The following is a 23,375-nucleotide window of genomic DNA, read 5'->3' on the forward strand; positions in this document are numbered from 1 at the left end:
AGTAAATTTGAAAACTGGAAAAAAAAACACAATTAAATTGGAAAACATGTTTGTATATAGGGTGAATTTCTTTTGGGGAATGTGGCATCTCAGATCATTTGCCAATGAAAGGAAACCTGTGTCACAAAGTCACTTACATAGGTGTCTGAGAGAGGAAAAAAATGAAAATTTAAACCAACAACTTCTCAGAAGTCAGTACAATACACACATTCTCTCATTCTCTCTCTCACTTTCTCTCTCTCTGTCATAGGTAGATAAAGAAAAACTGGAAAAAATGTGCACATTAAGTCTAAAACATGAGATTTCCCTCAACTTTTTACTTGAGAATTCAAGCCAAAGTTAACCATGCCTTCTAATTGTAACCTAAGAGCAGGACAGGTGTTTTCAAAAGTTGTTATTTTACTTGGGCGTGAATTTTTTTTTCATTTCTCCTTTTCACTTATCTATATGATCATGCACTATAGCTGCCTGGAAAATGCTTGAGGCCAAAAAATATAATCAAACACCCCTACAAGCAAGCACATAAGTTTTCTGAAAATAAGTTCCTGGGTGTTTCTCTGTGACAGCAGTACAAATTGGGAGTATCCAGCTTGATCCTGGGTTTCTAAAGGATTTATACAATAACATCATGAGACTCTTTTCAATGTTCCTTCTGATAGTGTGTGTGTGTGTGTGTGTGTGTGTGTGAGAGAGAGAGAGAGAGAGCACATGCATAATGGACTTAATAATAAATATAGTATATTTATGAGACAACATGAAAAAAACTGAAAAATGTAAATGAGAATACCTGGTTATTTCCGATTTACTTTTTGGCCACCATACAGCCAAAGCTTAACTGTTAGAGATTTTAATCTCTTAACCACAAATGGCAAACTAGTTTTCTTCTGAAGCTTTCCTCAGGAACTTCAATGAAAAAACAAGCCAACAGTGTATCTGTAACATTAATCATTCTTAAAGAATCTCTTGCCTGGTATAAAAATAAACACCTCATGATATCAAGTTTATAAGCAGGAAATATAACAAATACCAAAGCAAAATATAAGGACCACATCAAATAAGAAACTGCCTCTGAGTAAATACGGAACAGAAAAGAAAATATGACACCTACTTCAAAGCCAGAACATTGGTGAGCTTATCAAAATGCAATAGTTCTACAAAACCATTCTCTTCTCACACTGGGTGGGCAACTCAGAGACTGGCCACTAATTCCAAATAGCTTTTCAAAACCTGGACTGAGGCAACTGAATACTTTTGCAGGGAGATGTATGTGTGTGACTTTCCTGACATGCCAAGAGATTCTACACCAATGTCTCTCAGCCCCTAACTCATCACTTAGTTATTCCTTGAGGCCTGAGGATGAAGTCCACAGTCCTCCCTGGTTCCAGCTTTTCAAACATTGTAGGTATGGCTTGTGTTTTTTTTTCTTTGCTTCTCTCCTTTTCCTTTTATCTAGTTCTTTTCCCTACTATTGCTTGCCTTTTATTTACTGGGCTTTCTTCGGAGAAAGAAAGGGAAATGGACTTCCTCTGCACAGTAAACAAATAGGCAGGTCAACTCATCCCCATTACAAGTGTGCAGCCTGACATTTTTACCAAAGCTCTCTCCCTGAAAGTAAGAGGGCAGAAACTGCACAAAGAGTTAGGTGAACAATATAAGAAGCATACCAATCAGCTACCTGGGATGGCCTTTTATTTTCTCCAAAATCCCCTGAGTGGTTCTCAAAGTGTGGGCCTGGGACCAGCAGGATCAGCATCACCTGGGCACTTGCTATAAATGCAAATTCTCGGCCCCACCCCAGACTTACTGAATCAGAAACCCTGGAGGGTCCCTTTTGCTGGGCATCATTCCATTTCTACTATGGGCACTCTCAGCACCAGCTAGGCAACTGACTTGTCCACAGGCCAAATGGCTTGGTGGACAGGCCAAAATTTTCAGCTATCTGTGATTCTGATATACCCTAAAGTTTGAAAACAACTGCTCTAGCTGCTGAAACTTCTCCCATTTCACCTATCAGTTGCAATCACCAACAACTCAGGGGCTGTGTTGAGTGTGAAGCAGTCAGGACAAGCATTAATGTTTTAATTAAGAGAAAATGTCTTTCCAATGAATTGTGTTTTTAAATAAATTTATTGCATTCCTAGGAATGACTTTTTTATTGTCTTGGGGACAAATTTTCTTGTGTGGAACTCTCTCAACTGAGTGTTAACATAGATGATTAAATGCATGCAGTACTTTTCTAGAGTTCAAAGTTGAGAAGGGACCTTAAATGTCATCTGGTCCATGTCCCACATCATGCTTGAATTTTGCTAGCATCCTTGCCAAGTGGTGATTGCTCATGGAGGGCATAAAAGGCACACGTGGGTTGCGTTATTACATGACCAGTGTGTTGCACACATAGCTATCACATATTGGAAAAATAAAGCTTTGTCACCATTGAGAACAATATGCAAGCCTTGTGTGTCAATCCAGCGCTATTAATATTTCATGACCAAAAAGAGTGGATTCCAACAGCAACCACAGGTCCTGCCTTATATTGAATTTTTATTATATTGCTCATAAAATTGGCACATAGCAGCAGAAATTGGACATTCAGAATTATTTGACTTGTGCTTTCAGACTCATTTAGTAAGTAATTCTCAAAACTCACTTGCATTTTTAAGGAACGTCACCTAGAGTCATGTTGATTTTTAGGGGTGGGGTGAGGTGTGGTGTGACATTTCAAGCTTACTTTTAATTTAAAACTTCTAATAAATGTCAAAGTTTAGCCTTTTGACAAAGTGCTGCAAGTCAAACAAACACTAAATCACTGAACACTTTACGGAAAAAGTAAAATATTATCTATCTTGGAGTTCCTCATTCAGGTCAAGAGCTTATGGGTGGATGCAGCCATATATAACATAGCTACTTTGGAGTATAAGAGAAATGGCCTAATGAAGAGGAGACCGATTTGAAACTGACATGCCCCTGTCCAACACCCACCATGGACCATACTTTGGTTTCCATGACTCACATTCTGTCTAGGAAAGAGTGTGTGTGTGTGTGTGTGTGTGTGTGTGTGTGTGTGTGTGTTTATGCTAGCATGTACTTTGTGTGTGTGTGCGTGTGTGTGTGTGTGTGTGTGTGTTTATGCTAGCATGTACTTTAAGAGCCTAGCTTGGTGCTATATACATACTAAATCCTAATTCATTTCATCATTCAGAAAATTTATTTTCTTTCCTTCACATTTTAAAAGACTCTTCAATGTGGCTATACAAGTTGCAAATATAAAGACCATTTGGGTGAGCATGTGGTTAATAAATGCTTGAGAAATTCTATAAAACTGATATAACGAGTTAAAACATCATAATTTCTCCAAATGGATATGCAATTTGACAAGTATGTACGGAGTGGCTCTTATGGGCTCAAATCAAAGCACATGGTGTTTTGCCATGCATCTTAACCTTCTTCCTGCACAATCAGACCATAATGAAAATTTCTGGTAAGACAAATTTCCCCCATCCAATTCACCTTTACCATACACTGCCACTCTCCACATACGGTTTTATGAGAATACCAGAGATTTTTTTAAACATCTATAAAATTGTTAATCCCTCATTACATACAAAAAGTTCCTAAATATTCATATATTTAAACTGTGAGAGTCAACCAGACAAAAATCAGGGGATCCAGAAGACCCAGACTCATTTCTTTTTAGATAGATTCTCACTAGCCCTGTTGCTTGGGACTATTCTACCTATGCCTTTTGCCTCAAAGGGACCTCATAAGGATGGCAGACATCATTTAAATTCTAAAATTCATAGCAATTAGGTACAATATCAACCAAAGCATAATAATTTGCTATTAGAAAGGACAAAAAAATCCTTTTGCATCTGTTCCTCCTGTTAAACTAGCAGCTCGCATGTTCTTGCATAATTCTTTCACATCCCCAATCCTCCTTTCTATTCCCATGACATTTACTTCTACAATGAGGAATGAAGCATAAATTAGCCATTCAGATCCTGGTCCACAGCCATCAATAGCAACTTCAGTAATCGCTGCAATGTTCATCTCCATTTTTTTTTCAATCATTCTCAGAACTCAGAATCAGGGTCAGATCTTAACTGCTGAAGAAGAGCTGTACAGGCCCTAGACACCTAGCAATCACTGCTCATAATCATTATGCCTGAAACTAATTACAATACACTTGGTGACTAAGAGAGAACCAGCCAAGAGCAATGTAAACCAGGATTCCACAACGATCAAAAGCCAAGCAAATTGGAAGTTAGCTCTGTGCAGCAATTGCTTGTATTCATGTAAAAATGCTGCTCAGGGAATCTGTTTTAAGTAAAGCTACTGGTGTCTGAAAGAAAGTTTGAGAGGTGGTGGTTTGCAAGGATTTGAAATATAGTGTCTGTGATCAGCGTTTACTTCCCCTTCAATTTTCAGTTTGAAGGCTTAAGTATATACGTTCTAAAGATAAAGCAGCTGCTACTCCTTGAGCTCATGAATGGCCACTCAACACAGGATGGAAATAAACACTGTAACATGCTATGAATCTAAAGCAGGAGGACACAGTGGGAAAAACAGCAGATCTCTCACTTGGGGACTGTATGACCTTGCTTGGGCAAAAGGCCTAATCTCTCTGAGCCTCTTTTATCCCATCCATAAAACGGGACTATTATCACTCACCTCATATGGATAATGCTTGGCATAAAGTAGATGCTCAACAAATAAACATTATTACTAATATGTGAGATAATAGTGTTGTCACTCTTAGAGTTTCTTTGTATCTACAATCCTTTAAAAAAATCTTTAAAGACTGGTTTTTATCTTTCCTAGTGGAGTCAAACATTATCCATCTGAGGGGACATAAATGAAGCCAAAGCTGCTGGAGGTCTTCTAACAAGACCCAAGGCCTTATAAAATTGGGAACTGTTTATCCTAAGGGAAATGCTTAATGGTTCTACCTTCAAAGGTTGTGAAATGTCCCAGACATCTATGAGGGTGGGAGTGACTGCTGGGTGAAAAACAGGGAATGGGGAAACCTCACCCTTGAGAAGAGAGCGTACATTATATTAAACAAGAGAATACCATACACACACCACACACATATAAAAAATAAGAATTAATCAGCAGGTCAACATCCCCCACTCATGTATTTCATTTGCATACTACCTTCTTTGCCAGAAGTCCACTTGGTATAAGGATTGAGCTAGGGAAGTGTAAGTACTTTCCAGTTCTAAAATCTAATCATTCTAAGTGCAAGTAGTATTAATTTAACATGGGAAAAACTAGAGTGAAAAGACAAAACTTTTCCATATAAAAGTTTTCTATGTAAATATCCTGTCTTTAAGAAAGAGAAGAACATCATGTACTTCTGGAACTTCTATCCCCAGCTACTTGTCTTGCATCAAATAAACATTCAAAATTCTTGAAATAGGCCAAAGAACCTCCAGTTCTGCTACTAAATGCCACATTAGTTACTCCTTTATAAACAATCAACTGGCTATTGATTAATGAACCAGAATGCATTCTAGAATTAACCCATAACCTTAAGAGATTGGGGCCCTTTTCATTTGATCCTTTTTTTTTTTGGTGCTATAAATTACCACCTGGTATTTACATTATTAGGAAGCTGCCTTTTACATATAAGGATTGATTTTTCTCTTACTATAAATGCTGTATTTCATAACCCTGGTGTGGCATGCAAACATTAAGTTACTAGATCAACAGAAGTGCTGAAAAAAGAAGCCTCCTTGTAAATGCTACAAATCATACCTTTCTAACTTCTAAGAAAATTTAAAGAGTTACATTCATCGACTCTTTCACCTAAGATCAAGTAATTAATGAAGAACAGCAAACATAAGCATATAAAAATGTAAGGAAAAAAAGGAAAAGCAGCAAGCATTTTACTGACAACCTGAAATTTGATTTATCACTATCTCCTCCTGTTTTGCTTTTTTGATAAAGTCTGCATACATTTTTTTGTTTGTTTTTTAAACAGGCATTTTTTCTCGAGCATGGCAAAATCTCACTCTTCTAAAAGTGCCTGCTAAGGCTGGTGTACCAAAAGATCATATACTCAACTTATGTTTATCAGTTGATAGGAAATCAATATGCTGCTCCTTGGCCAGGTGCAGCAGCTCACACCTGTAATCCCAAAACTTTAGGAGCCCAAGGTGGGAGGACTGCTTGAAGCTAGGAGTTTTAGACCACCCTGAAAAGTGAGACCCCATCTCTACAAAAATTTAAAAACTTAGCCAGGCATGGTGCTGCATGCCTGTAGTCCTAGCTACTAGGGAGGCTGAGATGGGAGAATCGCTTAAGCCCAGGAGTTCAAGGCTGCAGTGAGCTATGATTACACCACTGCACTCCAGCCTGGGCAACAGAGTGAGACCCTAAGTCTAAGGAAAAACAAAACAAAACAAAAAAAACAGGCTGCTCCTTGGTGGACAGGCCAATCACCAGCTGTAGCTCTTATTAGGGGCTATTAGCATATCACAGAGTACTAGGGGATTCTGCCAAAATAAGACCAGCCTTTCTTCCCAAAGTTGCTTTTATTCGTGAACACATTTTGAATGCTAAGGCTCCAAGGGAATAAATACAATGTTTACTGATGGCCCCCATCTTTGGCTAATGTGGCCAGGGACACAGACTCAGTATTGTAAGGTCTCTTTTGCTGGGCATCATTCCATTTCTACTAAGGGCACTCTCAGTACCAGCTAGGCAATTGGCTTTAGCATGCCTAGAGTTCTGTGCATTCAGAAATGCCCAGAGAAGGTTTCAGAAACGTATAAGTAAGCTAGGGAGCTGAAGGAGCCATTGCAAGTGTTCCATGTACTAACCTCTATGTGGATCAGTCAGAGAGGTACCATATAGCTTCAAATACACATCTCTGTTAATAATCTAATGTCAAGAGAAAAATCAGGCCAGGCACAGTGGCTCATGCCTGTAATCCCAGCACTTTGAGAGGCCGAGGTGGGCAGATCACCTGAGGTCAGGAGTTCGAGACCAGCCTGACCAATATGGTGCAACTCTGTCTCTACTAAAAATACAAAAATTAGCCAGGTGTGGTGGCATGCACCTGTAATCCCAGGTACTTGGGAGGCTGAGGCATGAGAATCACTTGAAGTGGTTGAAGTGAGCCAAGACTGAGCCACTGCACTCCAGCCTGGCCAACAGAGACTGTCTCAAAAAAAAAAAAAAATCAGAACATGAAACAGCAAATCATTATGATACCAATTTGCATGTATGTATATGCATTATCTATGTACACAAAAAGATGAGGTAAATACAAGAGTGATGGTTGGGTGCTGGGGATCAAGGATAATTTTTTTCATTCTATCTTTCTTGATTTTGTTCCCCCAGATATTTCAGTGACATTTTATAATCAGAAAAGTGATATACCTTCATGCTTTCAAAATTAACTTTATTTCCCTTTATTCCCTTCATTGTATTTAACCACTGGAGGATTTGATGTATTTTTCTACTTTTCCAAATTTTCTATGGTGAGCACTGTAATACTTAATAAAAAGAAAAACATTATTTTAAAACTTCACCAAAGCAGTTTCCATATTTTTCATAAAGAAATATATAATTTTTTTCCTAAAAAGTATTCCTCATTATAGCAACTTGAAAAATATGGACAGGTATGAAGAAAATATAAATATAATCCCCACTGCTAAAAGACAGTAACAATGGCTTATCAAATTTCCTTCCTCCCTTTTTCCTACGAAAATACATGTTGTTACGTGGTTGAAATAAAAATGTATTTACACCGTGTTCTTATGTAACACTATATGGTTAGCATTTTCTATGTGATTAAAACTTCTTCAGAAGCATCATTTTTTTTTTGAGACAGAGTCTTGCTCTGTCACCCAGGCTGGAGTGCAGCAGTGCGATCTTGACTCACTGCAACCTCCACCTCTCTGGTTCAAGCGAGTCTCCTGCCTCAGCCTCCCGAGTAGCTGGGATTATAGGCGTGCACCACCACACCTGGCTAATTTTTGTATTTTAGTAGAGATGGTGTTTCACCATGTTGGCCAGGCTCGTCTCAAACTCCTGACCTCAAGTAATCCACCCATTTTGGCCTCCCAAACTGCTAGGATGACAGGCGTGAGCCACTGTGCCCAGCAGAAGCATCATGTTTAATGACTGCATACAATGACACCACATGGATGGAGAATAACGTAATCATTGTGGGGCAAGCAAGCTTATTTCCAATTTCCTACCACTAGAAATAATGCTGTGATGAACATCCTATTAACATCGTACATAAGTGTTTATGCAGATCTTTCTTTCCTTGGGATGCACATCCAGAAGTGGAATTACTAAATCAATGAGTATGAACATATTCAAAACTACTGACACATTGCCAAATCTATCTGCAGAAAGGGTGTGTCCATGTACCATCCTTGCTGTTAGAGTCATATTTATTACAAGAGTTTCCATTGCTCTGCTAATTCTTTCAAGAGAGAGGGTGATGAAGATGGGTGTGGACAATGAACAAGAAAGGGCTGAAGCCTGTCTGCATAGGGAATTCTCTCAGTCAATCGGTTGGAGTCAGTGCTAGATCAACTAAGCCCTGTTCTTTGCCTGGACAGACAGACACATAGAAGTAGAGCAGGCAGTGATGAACAACATTCCAAACTCCCAGGCCCAAAGAGCAATGAACCAACAGAGTTGATAAAAGCAATCCATTTGAAGCTCTTCTATATATTTACTTCCCTCCAGACAGATCCACTGCTTCTTGCTGATGTCATGCCTTCTGAAGAAGTCAAAGCTAATAGGAGAGGCCCAAAGTTAAAGTGCTCTGGGCTCTGTAGAAGCTGCACATGCATTTTCAATCCGATGAGATAGCCAATGCTACAGCCACAATTGGTCACACTTCAGATAACAACTCAAAATGCAGAAAACCTTTGTCAATAGAGAAATGTGTGCATTTTGTCTGAGCTTTTGATTTGATTACAGTAAGCTGGCGGTGGCTCATTCTGGTCAAGTTTCACAGAGAGATTATAAAAGAATTAGCAAAAGTAGCTGGCTTTTTAGTCTCTTTCATATGGAAAGAAAAGAAGATAGAATCATAAAGGAAAGAGTAGCAGTGCTTTCAAACTAAATCGGAGACCACTGGCATAATCTGGAAGAAACACTGCATTTGCAGGAAGGCCAGAAGGCCTCACGTCTTTCTGTGTACTTTCGAGGCTACTCAGCCTATGAAATGTTGCCCGTTGTACTATAGCAGAGGTTTTAGAAAGCAATGATTTTTTTTTAATGTGTTAATGAAATGTGAGGTGAGGATTAAAAACCAATCAATGTTGTATATTATGCTATGCATATCTATGACACACTTACTTTGAGGATGTTTTAGACTTTTTCCAATCTAAAACCCTCTCAGGGGATCTTTAGAAAGTGTGGCTATATAAACGACAATAATCTATCTATATAGGTAGAAAACAGTTAAAGTCAGGAGTCAGGAAAATTCCAGAAATTTCAGCTTAGTCAATGGCCACGAAGCTTATCTGGACATATTTGTCTTTTAAGGTTAGCAGACAGCTCGCTTCCACTGAGGTCATGCCTTTCATGGGCATATAAATTTTAATGCCTCCTACTCACTGAGCCTCTGCACTGGTTAATGGCTAATATGAACTACAGAAAATTTGCAGTTAGTGATTAAAACGCAGATTCTACTAAGTCTGAAGAGTGCTTGGTGCCCTGCCTCTGTGAAGTGATAGGAAACAAGGGGCCTTAGGGCTTAAGGGAAGGGTAACTGCTTGGTTTACACTTGGCCCATGCAGATAGATGAGACAGACAATTATTTCTTTTGTGTGCGTTTTAAGCTAATTCAGAAAATTTCTACTATTATTCAAGTTAACAAGCTTCAGGCTCATGGGAGGGTTTTTCAAAGACCTGGTGAAAGTAGCTGAGAGTTAAAAAATGATAGAGGGAAAATAGAGGGTACCATACAGACGGCTAATTAACATCTTGTAAGGCCTTTCACTAAAGCAGCTGGTCTAGTCACATGTTTAAAAGATTCACAGAATTGGTAGAATTGAAAGGGTTTAGAGAGCATCTAGCTCAACCCCCTCATTTTATGGATGGGAAAACTGAGACTCGTTTAATTGCCCCAGGTCAGTCACAGTGGGTTCACTGCAGAACTAGGATGATAATTCACTGTGCACTGCCTCCCATCCAAAGTTATTAAATTTGCTCTAAAAACGACAAACTAAAGGAGTTTTCCCAATAGACTAGCATCAGACAACATCCATTTCCTTAGTTCTTTAAACATGCAGAATATCTACAGTTTGATACAGGCAGTTATGTAGCAATGACATTACTTCATAGCTATAACATCATTTTTAGTATGTCATTCAGAAATACATTTAACACGGCAGCTGTAATCACCTTAACCTATTTGGGATTTTAACTATGCTTCTTTTAAAAACAACTATTTTCTCACAAAATGCCAGGCATTTGGGGGCGGATCTTTATGCTGTGGTCCCAAAACACGGATTATGCCCCACTTCTATTTCTATTCCCTTTGCCAAGCAATTTTCACTAACTCCCTCCAGAATTAAGTATGTGATTAGCATATTCATGAGATGACTGATTCAGCTAAGTTAATTAGCAGCTCTACTATCAAAAAATTCCCAGAATTGGCCAAGAGGGGGAGCAGCTAGCTCTGTCACTACCACAATCTGGCTCTATGTCTCCAGCAGAATATAGATTTCTGGTATTAAACATCCTAAGTTAAAAAGTGGGTTTAAAAAATGACAGCATAGAAAAACACAGAGGCCAGTCTTTAAACTCAGTGATATAGATTTAAAATATAAGAAATCTGATAATTTTTGAGGGGAAGTGTTCTCTTGTACTTCACCCAAATCCGAACACACACACACACACAAACACAAGTTTATATCTTAAAAACTGATATAGACCGTACAGTCTCTTGAGATGTGCAAACGATAGAAAATTAAAAGTACAGAACAAAAAAGGGCCTTAGAGGTAAGGGAACTGGAGAAGGGACTCATCTCTCAAATCCAATGACTCTAAAAATGTCAGAGCTGGCACTAGAACCCTGACCAGGGTCAACTCAGGAAGAATGATGGAAAACTGGGATAATGGGATGATTTCCGGTAACAGAAGACTAACTCTCTACAAGCCCCCAAACTTTATTTTTGTTGAAAAGTTTATTTTTTTTTCAATAATTACTTTAAAAGTAATTATTTCTACCTTAGAAAGAAGTGGTATCTCATAGACATAGACAGGTTTTGATGATAGACAAAGTTGTCTGGGGTCAAGGTCACCACTTTGAATTTACACTGTAAGCTTGCAGATGACAAAAGGTACTCCCTTGAAGTTGCTTGACCCATACTATTTCCACGTGTCCTTTTACTATTTCCTTACTATATGTTCCCAGCTGTCTCTGTGCAACTTCACTGCTCCATCTTCGTTCCCTACCACCATCTTTTTAGTCTGCCCAACTTTCTCTCTTCAATTCACACCAAGAGCCAGGGTTTAGCTATTATAATAGTTTGGATAATTCTTTGACCAAAGCATCCACCCTTGAATTTCTGAGAGTCAAGACATATCCTATAGCCTGTTAACCAATGCCCTTGGATCGGCAGGCATTGAGAATTACTGGCAAGTCCTAACTGACAGCCTTAAAAATTAGTCAATCATCGCCAGGTGCGGCGGCTGATGCCTGTAATCCCAGCACTTTGGGAGGCTGAGGCAGGCGGATCACCTGAGGTCAGGAGTTCGAGACTAGCCTGGCCAAATGGTGAAACCCCGTCTCTACTAAAAATACAAAAATTAGCTGGGCGTGGTGGTGTGTGCCTGTAATCCCAGCTACTTGGGAGGCTGAGACAGGAGAATCGCTTGAACCCAGGAGGCAGAGGTTGCAGTGAGCCGAGACTGCACCACTGCACTCCAGCCTGGACAACAGAGCAAGGCTCCATCTCAAAACAAACAAACAAAATATTAGTCAATCAATGCAGCACCCACTAGGGGACTATGATTTGGTGGGTACCAGTCAACTAAGGTTTTACCATATAAAATTATCTCATTGTTTCTGTAACCTAACATGGAGAAAATGTGCAAAGTATTCTGGCATTCCAGTATTCCAGCATTCCAGTATATTGATCTCCAGATCAAGTACATTTCAGCTACTACCTATTAAAAAAAAAAACCTTGTATCTGTGTTCCCTAACTTTATTGTCTATGCTGTATTTTATGTTATATTATTTATTTGTTTTGAGACAGGGTCTTGTTCTGTTGCCTAGGCTGGAGTGCAGTGGCGTGATCTTGGCTCACTGCAGCCTTGAACTCCCAGGCTCAAGTGATCCTCTCACCTCAACCTCTCAAGTAGCTGGGACCATAGGCGCACACCACCACTCCTGGCTAATTTTCGTATTTTTAGTAGAGACAGGGTTTCACCACATTGCTCAGGCTGGTCTCGAACTCCTGGGCTCAAGCAATCTGCCTGCCGTGGCCTCCCAAAGTGCTGGGATTACAGGCATGAGCCACCATGCCCAGCCTATGCCATATTTTAATTTGAAGTCAGAAAAAACACTGGAGTTTCATAATCATTAAAGTTTTGAAACTGATCAAGGCACAGTGTTAACATATTTATTGAATGTGAAGCCTGGTAGGGAAGAGCAAGAAAAACTGTTTTTCTATCCTTTTTAAAAAACACATGTTAACACTTACTGATAAAGTTTCTCTGTATGGTTTAAGAAGAAAACAACAACAACAACAAAAAAAAAACACTACACATTGGAATCATAGTAGTGCTATAAAACCATGGGGAGCGAGAAGGGAAAAGAATAGCTAAACCAGTAGGCCCATAGGCAATGACTGTGGGCTCCCTGACAGGAAGATACAAGTCTAACAAGAAATGAGGTGACTTGCAGTAGGAGACCTTGGAACTTGGAAACAACTTTATCTCCACTACATTGTGCTGCCAATGGGAGAGTCATTTCTAAAGAGCAGATTTTTTTTTCCTTCTAAATTCCATTATGAAGCCCCTAAGTGGTGATTTTTAAATACCAACATCTTAAGTTTTCAAAAATGACCATTTAATTATCTTTCTAAGTTTTCTCCCCAAAGTAAAAGAAAAGGCTTAGGTTATTATCTTGAATGAGAAATGCCATGGTCAAGAAAACACCATTCTTTTCAATAATAATAATTCAGTGATCAGGAGAGACAGGGGAGGTCTAATGATAGATTTTGCCAATAACACCCATTTTCACGTGGTATTAACATACTGTTAAATACTTTTAACAGCTACAGCATATATGTAGGGGGATATGGGTAATAAGAAGGATATATAGATATATAAATTGTTCCCTTTCATCCAGGGAAAGGTGATAGAACTAAGACACAATTTTGCACATAGCGTGTTTGAAAAAATGGGTAGGATCAACGGCATACTACATAGATAGTGTTTTAGTTCAACTACATTATAGATTAAATACGCTTTTGTGGTCTCACCTGGGAACCTAACACTTATTAAATTGGCCATAAGTTTGAAATAACACATCTCAAAGCCAACATTTGAAATACAACCTGTTATTTAACTGAGGACTGCCTTATCAGCTATATGAAATCTAATTTCGTCTAACTTTCTCACCATGGTAACAAGCCCTTTGCAGAAATACTCAAAGACATTTCATATCTAGAAAATTTGTCTTGTACTTCTTCACCACACACAATGTCAAGAAAAGCATGCTTCAAAGGTACTATGTAATTAGAATGGCCTTTAAAGCAGGCACAAAGGAAATCATTTCTCTTAAAACTAAATCTACTTCATAAAAATCTTCAAACTGAGTGAACGGCACGAGGGAAAAGAATCCTGAGGTGTTTTGGACTCCATATTCTATTTTTTAAAGTCTGTTATCTGTACCATTGTTCAGATAGGATCAAAGTACACTCTCAATTGGCTCATATTGGCTATTTCCTCAATATTAAGAGAAAGTGTGCCTGTAAGAAGCCACATCTGGCATAGGTGATTAGAATTGGTTCTGTCGTGGCTTTTACATGGAAAGACTATGCCAGAGCTTCAGCTAATGTGAGGTTGGATGGAGCCCAGCTTAATGAAGACTATAGTAAAATAGCTACTTCTGGGTCTCTGCTGCATGGAAACTCAAGAACTTTAATCCTGCCTGTGTTCTGCAAAACTTTTAGGAATTCTAGTTGTCTTTGGGGATCCATTTTTAAATTTAATTTGAAGTCCAGCATCTGTACATTCTCTTTATTTTGACTAAGACAGTTTTCAGATGCCTGCTTTTTATTAGGAGGTCTTTTTTTTTTTTTTTTTTTTTTTTTTAAGGGACTTGCGTCAACAACACTATTCTGTGTTCACCCAAGAAAATAAATCAAAACATTTAAGTTAAATTAATCTATTTTTTGTCTCCTTGTGATCATATTTCCATAATGCCTACCATACAGATTCCAGTGCATCCAGAAGTGTTCTAGCCATAAAGCTACAGGGTAAACTTGTCTCTGGTATCCAACAAGAACAACATCTTGGGAGAAAACTTAAGCACTGAGGGAGCAGAGGAGCTGTGAAAAAGCTACAGTACAGACCTAACTGCCGGTTCTTACATATGACTTGAATAACATACCATCAAACTTCTTGTAACGTGAAGCAAAGACAGCTTGCAAATGATTGCACTGTTCGCTGACCACACTTTTGAAATCATCTTTACTTTGCAGGCTGTACTTCTCCTCCATCTCTTGAGAGCAGCAGGTAGAACCCTGGGGACAGATCTTCAAATGATCACCTGCAAGATAAAAAGTAGGAGAGTCAATGTCTATCATCATTCATTAAGTCCAAGAGGGAAGGGTTTGATTTAGGTTCATTTCAACCTGTGAGGCTCCTGCAAAGGCCCAGGCATCATGTGTATCTAACAAGTTCCAGGAAGTCTAAAAATATTCATTCCCTTTTTGAGAAAATAAAATAATAAAGCCCTCTCCAAAAAGCAAAAGAACTTTCCAATCAGAGAGATGGCTAAACCAACAGGAAAATTGGTGTAGTCAATAAACAATATAATATTCCGTGTCAACTAAAGTCTCTTTTATAAATTCCCAGAGATTCTCATATTCTATGCTAAATACTGCAGAAGTCATGCAAACGAGACACAGTTTTTCCAGATTTGGGAGTTTACACTCCAAGAGAGACTGTCCTTGATGACGAATGATTTATAAAATACGTGACAACAGCCAAAAACTGAGCAAATACATGTGCAATAGTTATACTGTGGGGAAACAAAGGGATTTGTGCATTTCAAGGGTTGTCAGCAAAGAGGAAACTATAGGGGTTTATGCTAGATAATCTGAGCCTATGATAAATCACAAAAGGGTGATGGTAATCCTCAATCCTTAAGATTTTTTTTATCCAATGTATTCTGTGCAGATGTCAGAGACTATATCTACCCTATGATTCTGTGTATGTAGCATCATCTCAGTATAGACCAACTTCCAATAAACGCCTTTATGTAGTGATGCAGCCCCAAGAGTCAAGGGAAATGTCAAAGACACATCACTCCACAGCAACCCAACCCACGAAGTATCTCCCTCCTTTATACCAACTGCATTTGGCTTGCAGTTTGGAGGTGAGGGTTGGGCGGGGGGTTTTTTCTATATGCCCCAGAGTTCCCACCTTGTTCTCCTCTGTCACAGAACAAAATTGTGCTTTGAAGAGACAATGTCTCTTCCCTTATAATGACCACAAGATGCAATGCCACTCAAAAATAAACCCCACTAGCTACTATCACTTCAGTCTGTCCAATATTAATTGGTATGGTATAATTTTGTACACATGTTTACAAGGATTGACTTTCACTGTTCCTTCTGCTATTGCTGTCCATGTTCTATGCAAGTCAAAAGGGGTCTGAAAAGAGAGATGATCTGAGGAACTCAGGAATGAGTATACTGAAGACATGTGAACCTGTCAGTGGTAAGTGTGACCAATCAACAAAGGGATGGGGAATTAAAAGCTAATCATTCAAACAACACTAATCATGGAAAACGAAATGGTCCATGAGCTGGCCATTGCTGCTTCTTGGCCATGTGTACTTACAGGAAATAGGGCTTCACCTAATGGAGATATCAAAGCAGCTTTAGGGTAGCAGGGTATTTCAGATAAAATTGAGCTGGCAATTTATTTGACTAACACTAGATTGTCAACTGCACATATGCAAATAATTATATAATCATATATGTTCCCGATCATTCTTCCTTCCTGGCAATTAAAAAGTAGGGAGACTGTTACTGCTCCCAAAAAACGGGAGTATGCAGCATTAAAGGACCATGTAAGGAAGGCAGAAAGAGCAACAATCTTCAAATAACTTCCTCATCCAGAAACTGCTAAAAGTTTATTTTGGCATTTCTGAAAACCGTGGTCAATAAATAATTCTACTAACAGAAAAAAAAGGAAAAAAAAAAGGTTGTGTAGTCAAGTTTAGAGCTGTGAGGCTGCAGAATATCTTCGATCTCGTTAGTGACAGAAGAGGGGTTGCTAAGGCTCGGTTTTATGGAAACACCCTTGTTACAACCAAAAGCAAAACTCCCTCTTCACTGGCTTAACAAGTTCACAGCAGGCCTTCGGTATTGGGACACATAATTAACAAAGAAAGATTCAGTTGTCTCCTGGTTTCAGGGTTGAGGTAAGGGTTCCCTCCATTACAGTCTTAACACATAAAACAATATGAAGGCCCCCAAATAGTACAGTGCTGTCGCTATATTAAATAATACATATTATACTCATACCCCCTATAGAAAATGAATTGGAATGCTCAGAATGAGAACCCACATAGGATGATTTAAATGAATTACTTCATAATAAAGACTTTAAATAAAATTTTTAAAGATTGCTATAAGCTAAAATTCATCATAGGATAGGCTGTTTTTTCAAGCACCTGCAAAGATTCCATTGTGGTATGCATGAATTTTCAAGGCAAAATAACTTGTGAGTTTGGAAAATAAACTATGCTCACCTAATGTTAACAGGGTTCACACATAATAAAGGGTCACTTACTGGATCCTATCAAAATAGGTTTCTAAGTTCACAGAAAAGTACCCATCCTTTTTCCCTGCCCCCAGTGTACATGGGTACATGCACAAACACATGCGTACACACACACACATACACCTCAAAGCAAGAAAATACTAAGAGACAGCAGGAAATAATAATTTTCTCTGTTGAAGAAGTGCTAGATGTTGACAGGTTTAAACTCACCCACAGGGAATTTATACTAAGGATACACCCTTCAAAAACGGGTAGCAGCAATAAAAGTTTTCCTAGTAACCTGGTCCAAGTGGAGGCACCATTTACACTGGCACACATAAAAGGCCCAGAGTGGCCCATGCACTCCACCCATCTCATCTCCACCAGTGACCTTCAAGCAGAACCTTATCAAGACTTGCTGATACTGGAACACTGGGGCACGTCTTTGTTTTGGCACTTTTTTTTTTGAGATAGAGTCTCACTCTACTGCTCAGGCTGGAATGCAGTGTCGTGATCTCGGCTCAATGCAACCTCCGCCTCCTGGGTTCAAGGGATTCTCATGCCTCAGCCTCCCAAGTAGCTGGGATTACAGGCGTGCGCCACCATGCCTGGCTAATTTTTGTATTTTTAGTAGAGACAGGGTTTCACCACGTTGGCCAGGCTGGTCTCGAACTCCTGACCTCAGGTGATCCCCCTGCCTCGGCCTCCCAAAGTGCTGGGATTACAGGCGTGAGCCACCATGCCCGGCCTGCAATATCTAATTTTAAAAAGAAAAAAATAGTGCACTTTAATCTCAGAGAGATCTTTCCGGGAAGATTTTGTCTAATGGTGAAAGGCTTGCCTTATGTAAAGGACAACAACAGGGTAGATACTTGGCTAATGTTTCTGCTGGCAAAGTCGTCTGCCCCTCAGTGCAAAGTTCACACTTCGGGCCATATAGCCCTGAATGCACCACTTATCCTGTCTGCATTTCTAAAAAGCATTACTTGAAAATGTAATTTGACATTCTTGCCAAAAGCCCTGTGACACACGTAGTCCAAGACACACTTGTGAATTAAACCCCAAGACTTTCTTGGGCTACTGGGGATTCAGTGCCATAACTAGTTAGTGCTAATGAGAAGCACAGGGAGGAAAAGGAGGACAAGTCTGGGTACATTTGAAAATGAAATTATAGCTCCATGTTCTGGTAAAAAATCTTTGAAGACTCGAGCAACTAATTAAGTTTTTTTTTTTTTAACTTGAATATTTCTACTTTAAGCACCCAAAATGGTTTATTTTGAAAGCTAGGGCGTGCATATTATTTGAAAGGCATTCTGTCTTATGTGTTTGAGACTGCTTCTAAAATGCTGTGTCTGAGTGAGAAATCTTTTCTTTCTGGAGATTTCCTTTCTAAGCCCGGTGATCTTATATTCTTCTCATTGAAGAAAGATGCCACAATTTTTCCTTTAGGCTGAGAGAGCTGAACACGAGGACAACAGAATAAAGATGGGACAGGTAGACAGCCACTGTGGGGGTAGCATTGGACACTTGCACTTTTTAACAAGGGCTCTAGGTGATTCTGACCCTTCCTTAAGAATTGTTGTTAGAGAGGCTTCTGAATTCCAGCTGTGGAACAGCTGAGTATAGCAGCTGACCAGTTAGTCTACTACCTTAGTGAATAGTAGATTATGATCTACAATTGCCATTTCTCTCCCCTATTTCCCTAATTCAATCTCCTGCTTCCATGACTCTTGACATACAGTTTCTTCTTCATGTATCGCTTCTAGTCCCTTAAGACTCTCCTGTCTGCTTTCCACTCTCTTTTCACTCTAACCATGTAGTTCTCTCTTATCCCACCCCACCTCTTAAATGGTGCATAATATGAAACTGAAGGGTTTCTTTATTTGTTGTACTTGTTGAGAATTCCTTGTTCTTAATTTAAAAAGCAGGTGAATTCAATGCTTTATGGTTTTCTAAGGAAGCACCTAAATTAAGTTGCTTTTTGTACATGGCCCTTGATTAGTTTTTTTCTTTGTGGGTCAGTGGCCCTCAATAGAAAAAAGGTCCCTCAGCCTAGGAGGCTTGGATGGGATTCAATGAAGCGTGCTTTTAAAGCTTAACTCTCTGGCATTAAAAACAAACAAAAAAAATCACTCGAAAGAGCCAAACTTTTTTCAATCACACCAGCTCTATGTAATTTCTCTTTAGTCTTAATATCAATGCCTTAGTTTTCAAAGCTGAACAAAGACAATCACAATAAATTACTCTCAATCCTGCTGAGTGTGTATTGGTTCTTTTTTTTGAAGCACTTGAAATCAATGGTTAAAGAAGTAGGCATTGAATATGAGGAATCTATTCCATCATTTAACAGCGCTCTGAGGCAATCTGTGAAACTGCGCTTTCTCATTTTATCTCATTTACTCCTCTCACCAAAGGCTGGCTCTGATGTACAAATGGGGTGCGGCTAATGTTCGTTTATTTTCAGTTGCTCGTAACTCAGCTTCCCATAGAAAACGTTATAAATGGTAGATAGGTTCTCAGGCCAGCCCTCAGCTTATTTACTACTAACTTGACTATTTTCTCCTTCTTTCTTTCTTTCTTTCTCTCTTTTCCTTCCTTCCTTTCCCCCCTCCCTCCTTCCTTCCTTTCTTTCTTTCTTTTTTTTTTTTTGATGGAGTTTCGCTCCTGTTGCCCAGGCTGGAGTGCAATGGCGTGATCTCAGCTCACCGCAACCTCTGCCTCCCGGGTTCAAGCAATTCTCCTGCCTCAGCCTCTCGAGTAGCTGGGATTACAGGCATGCGCCACCACACCCGGCTAATTTTTTATTTTTAGTAGAGATGGGGTTTCTCCCTGTTGGTCAGGCTGGCCTCAAACTCCCAACCTCAGGTGATCTGCCCGCCTCAGCCTCCCAAAGTGCTGGGATTACAGGTGTGAGCCACTGCGCCCGGCGACTATTTTCAACTATGTCTAACAATCATTTTCTATATCTCTCTCAGAAAATACATTTAGAAATCCAACTATATGCCAAGAAAGTGTCTCTCCAATTCTCGCACTTTTTTGGGAGGTGGGGCAGTAATAGAGGAATACTGGTAGTTACCACTTAGGGGTCAGCTTTCTTTCTGTACCTGCAGGAAATAAAGAAAATCTCTAGTGTTTACTCCCCAAGTGTCCTAAATGGAGAAAACAGAGCCAGAAAACATTGCAAGACACTGGTAGAGAACCCAGGCTTTGCCTGCACCAGTGGGATTTTTAAGGCAGACACTCTTGGTACTTGGACTAATTTTACCAATAAAGCAACCAAATGCCTTTGGTAAATAAGAGAGACAAACTGTTCCTTAAGGGTAAGGACCATAGTGGGGAACATTTGAGAAGAACAGACTGGAAAGCACTATGTAAACTGCAAACATAAGAGACTATGATTTTGCATTGGCCTTTCTTGAAGAGTGCCTCACTTGAGTTATGAAGAAAACTTAGCTCTTTACAAGGGGTTTTTTTAAGGAGTGAATTTAAAACGTTCCAATTATTTAAAACTACTTGGATCTTTTATTCTGCAGAGATAACAGCAGCAGTCTAGGGATAATTAAGTTTGATCTAGAAGTCAGGAATATGGGTTTGAAGCCCAGCTCTACATGATTGGGAAGCTTTTGGTAAAGACTCTTGGGAAAGTCGGTTACCCACTGGAACCTTAAAACGAAAAAAGCCCTTTGAAAACAAGAAGGCATTATGTAAATGTAAGACAGTACAATTGCAAAACAAAGAAAGAAATGAACATCTCTTATGCTCTGATAAGCTACTGAAGTTTCGTGTTAAGAACCATTTCTGACAACTTGTACTAGGTGAGGGAGGGAGGGGGGCCAGAAAAGCAGCACCTTGCTAAGTTCAGCCTAAAGCTGCCTCCTTACACATTTAAAGTTTGGTCTAAAGGTTTCTCCGTACATAGTGAACTGTAACCTAAACTGGGTGTGTAAACAGACTGTAACTTGCTCTTGCACCAATCACAGGTGGCCAACGGTTCAAACCATGTTCAAATAAGGAAATCACTGAGCTGTAACCAACTCAGCTGTTTCTGTACCTCACTTCCGTTTCCTGTATGTCACTTTTCCTTTTCTGTCCATAAATCCTCTCCAACTACATGGCAGTACTGGAATCCCTCTGAACATATTCTGGTTGTGGGGAGGGGTGATCAATTTGCAAATCATTCTTTGCTCAGTTAAATTCTGTTAAAATTAATTTGTCTGTTACCAGTAGAGGGTCTTGACTGCAAGTTGTCCAGGTTCTTGGTGTTTTGAACAAAGAATTGGACAAAATGCACAGCAAAGCAAGGAAAGAATGAAACAACAAAAGCAGAGATTTATAGAAAATTAAAGTACACTCCACAGGGTGGGAGCCACCCAAGCAGTGGCTCATGGGCCCCAGTTACAGAATCTTCTGGGGTCCAGATACCCCCTAGAGGTTTCGATTGGCCACTTGGTGTTTACCCCATGCAAATGAAGTAGTGGCCTGCAATCAGAGGCTAAAATGAAGTTACAAAGTTACACTCCTATGCAAATGTCTGATTGGGAAAGCAACCAATCAGAGGTACTTTCAATTTTCCTCCTGCCATGCAGAAAAAGGGGGAAGGCGGCGCGGGGCATGGTGCTGCAAAGGAAGTAACCTCTGGTCCTTTTGTCACTTAAGCGTGGAAAGTTGGGGTTTTCCTTTCAATTTAGTTATAGGAAGTCAGCATGAATCAGCCTCAGGTTCCCTGCCTCCAGATCCTATTCTCCTGCCTCATGTCCAAAGTTTTTCTCTTAACAATCTTTTCTTTTCTAGCTAGTTCAGAAAGATGTGGAAATAGGGCACATCAAGGAGTTGAACGGCATGCATATGTGATGGTGAACCGACGGTGACCAAGCCATCAACCAAGGGATTCAAAGGGCCATCAAAAGCGAAGCCACAGGAGCTTAAGGAAACATGATGAGGAAATACAATGTGATATCCTGGATGGGATCCTGGAACAGAATAAGTACATTGTGGGGAAAAAAACTAAGGAAATCAAACAAAAAGTTGTATGCAAATGTTCATAGCAGCATTATTCATAATAGCCAAATTTCCATCAGCAAATGAATGGATAAACAAAATGTGGTCTATTGTATCTGTATAATAGAATATTACTCAGCCATTAGAAGGGAGGAAATTCGGATACATGTTACAACATGGATGAATCTCAAAAACACTGGTAAGTGAAAAAAATCCACATTTATATAAAATGTCCAGCATAAGCAAATCTAGAGATAGAATGTAGATTCTTGGTTGCCCAGGGCTGGGGGAGAGGGGAAAGAATGAAAGTGAGGATGCCAGCTAAAAGGTACCGGGTTTCTCTCGGGGGTGATGAAAAATTGATTTTGGTGATGGAGGTACAACCTTGTAGATATACTAAAAGTCATTGTACACTTCAAATAGGTGAATTATTTGTTATATTAACTATATCCCAATACGACAGTTACCAAAAAACTCAGGAAATCAGAATTAAGTGTAGGCTTTAGTTCATAATTATGCATCAATATTGGTTCATCAATCATGAGAAATATACCACCCTAATGTAAGATGTTAATAACGGGATACTGGGGGTGAGATATAGGAAAGTCTATGTGCTATCTTCCCAACTTTTGTAAATCCAAAACTCTTCTATTAAAAGTTGTTTTTTTTTTTTTTTTTTTTTTTTTAATAAGAAAAGCAAGTCTTGGCTTTCAAATTAAAAAGCATAAACACATGTGACCAGCGGGGAAAAACTTTCATCATGCTTTCAAAAATATAAATACTTGATGTAATTCTAATATTGGGGAGCTGTATTAAGCTATTATTTGCTGGAGCAATTTTCCTAATCCCTCAATTGCTACTTTACTCTTTTTCTAATTTTTATTGTTCTAAACGTAAAATAATTCCTTGCTGTTGGTCTAAAGCATTACCAAAATAGTTTCTGTTCATTTCTCATCTAAATTCATGTAGCCACAAAGTGAACTAAAACGCAGGTTGCTATATAACTCCAGCCCCTCTAAGCTACCTAAGACCCCATAAGGAACATACAATGCTCTGCTTCATGGGAACAGAGGAAGAAAATCCCTAAAGGTTTTTAATAACTCCAGGGAGGTGGGGGGACATGTACATTAATCCATCCTCCCTCCTTCCAAAAAGGAGTGAAATTACTGCATAAAATGTGCTATGCGCATCCAAAGCCTGGAGTCATCTGACCTTAATAACAAAGCACGTAAATTACAGTCATTATGCAGATGTATGATTTGAGATCACCTACCAATCAGTAGGAGAAATGCAGCCAGTTAGCATTTTGCAAAACCTTGCCAAAATATAGCTCTGGAGGGCTTAAGACTGCCAATTATTTCTAGGTCCACTAATCCTGCAAGGTAGTATA

General features: G+C 39.3%; 1 protein-coding gene across 1 annotated transcript in view; it reads right to left on the reverse strand.

Moving 5' to 3' along the window:
- Nucleotides 1-23,375, reverse strand: part of GPC4 (glypican 4) — a 114,058-nt gene that overhangs the window by 23,649 nt on the left and 67,034 nt on the right. The window contains exon 2 of the mRNA XM_024240980.3: nucleotides 14,604-14,762. Within this exon, the coding sequence (XP_024096748.1) occupies nucleotides 14,604-14,762 (159 nt within the window). The remainder of the gene's footprint in view (nucleotides 1-14,603; nucleotides 14,763-23,375) is intronic.

Source organism: Pongo abelii, chromosome X (assembly GCF_028885655.2).
Source record: "Pongo abelii isolate AG06213 chromosome X, NHGRI_mPonAbe1-v2.0_pri, whole genome shotgun sequence".
Taxonomy (NCBI): Eukaryota; Metazoa; Chordata; class Mammalia; order Primates; family Hominidae; genus Pongo; species Pongo abelii.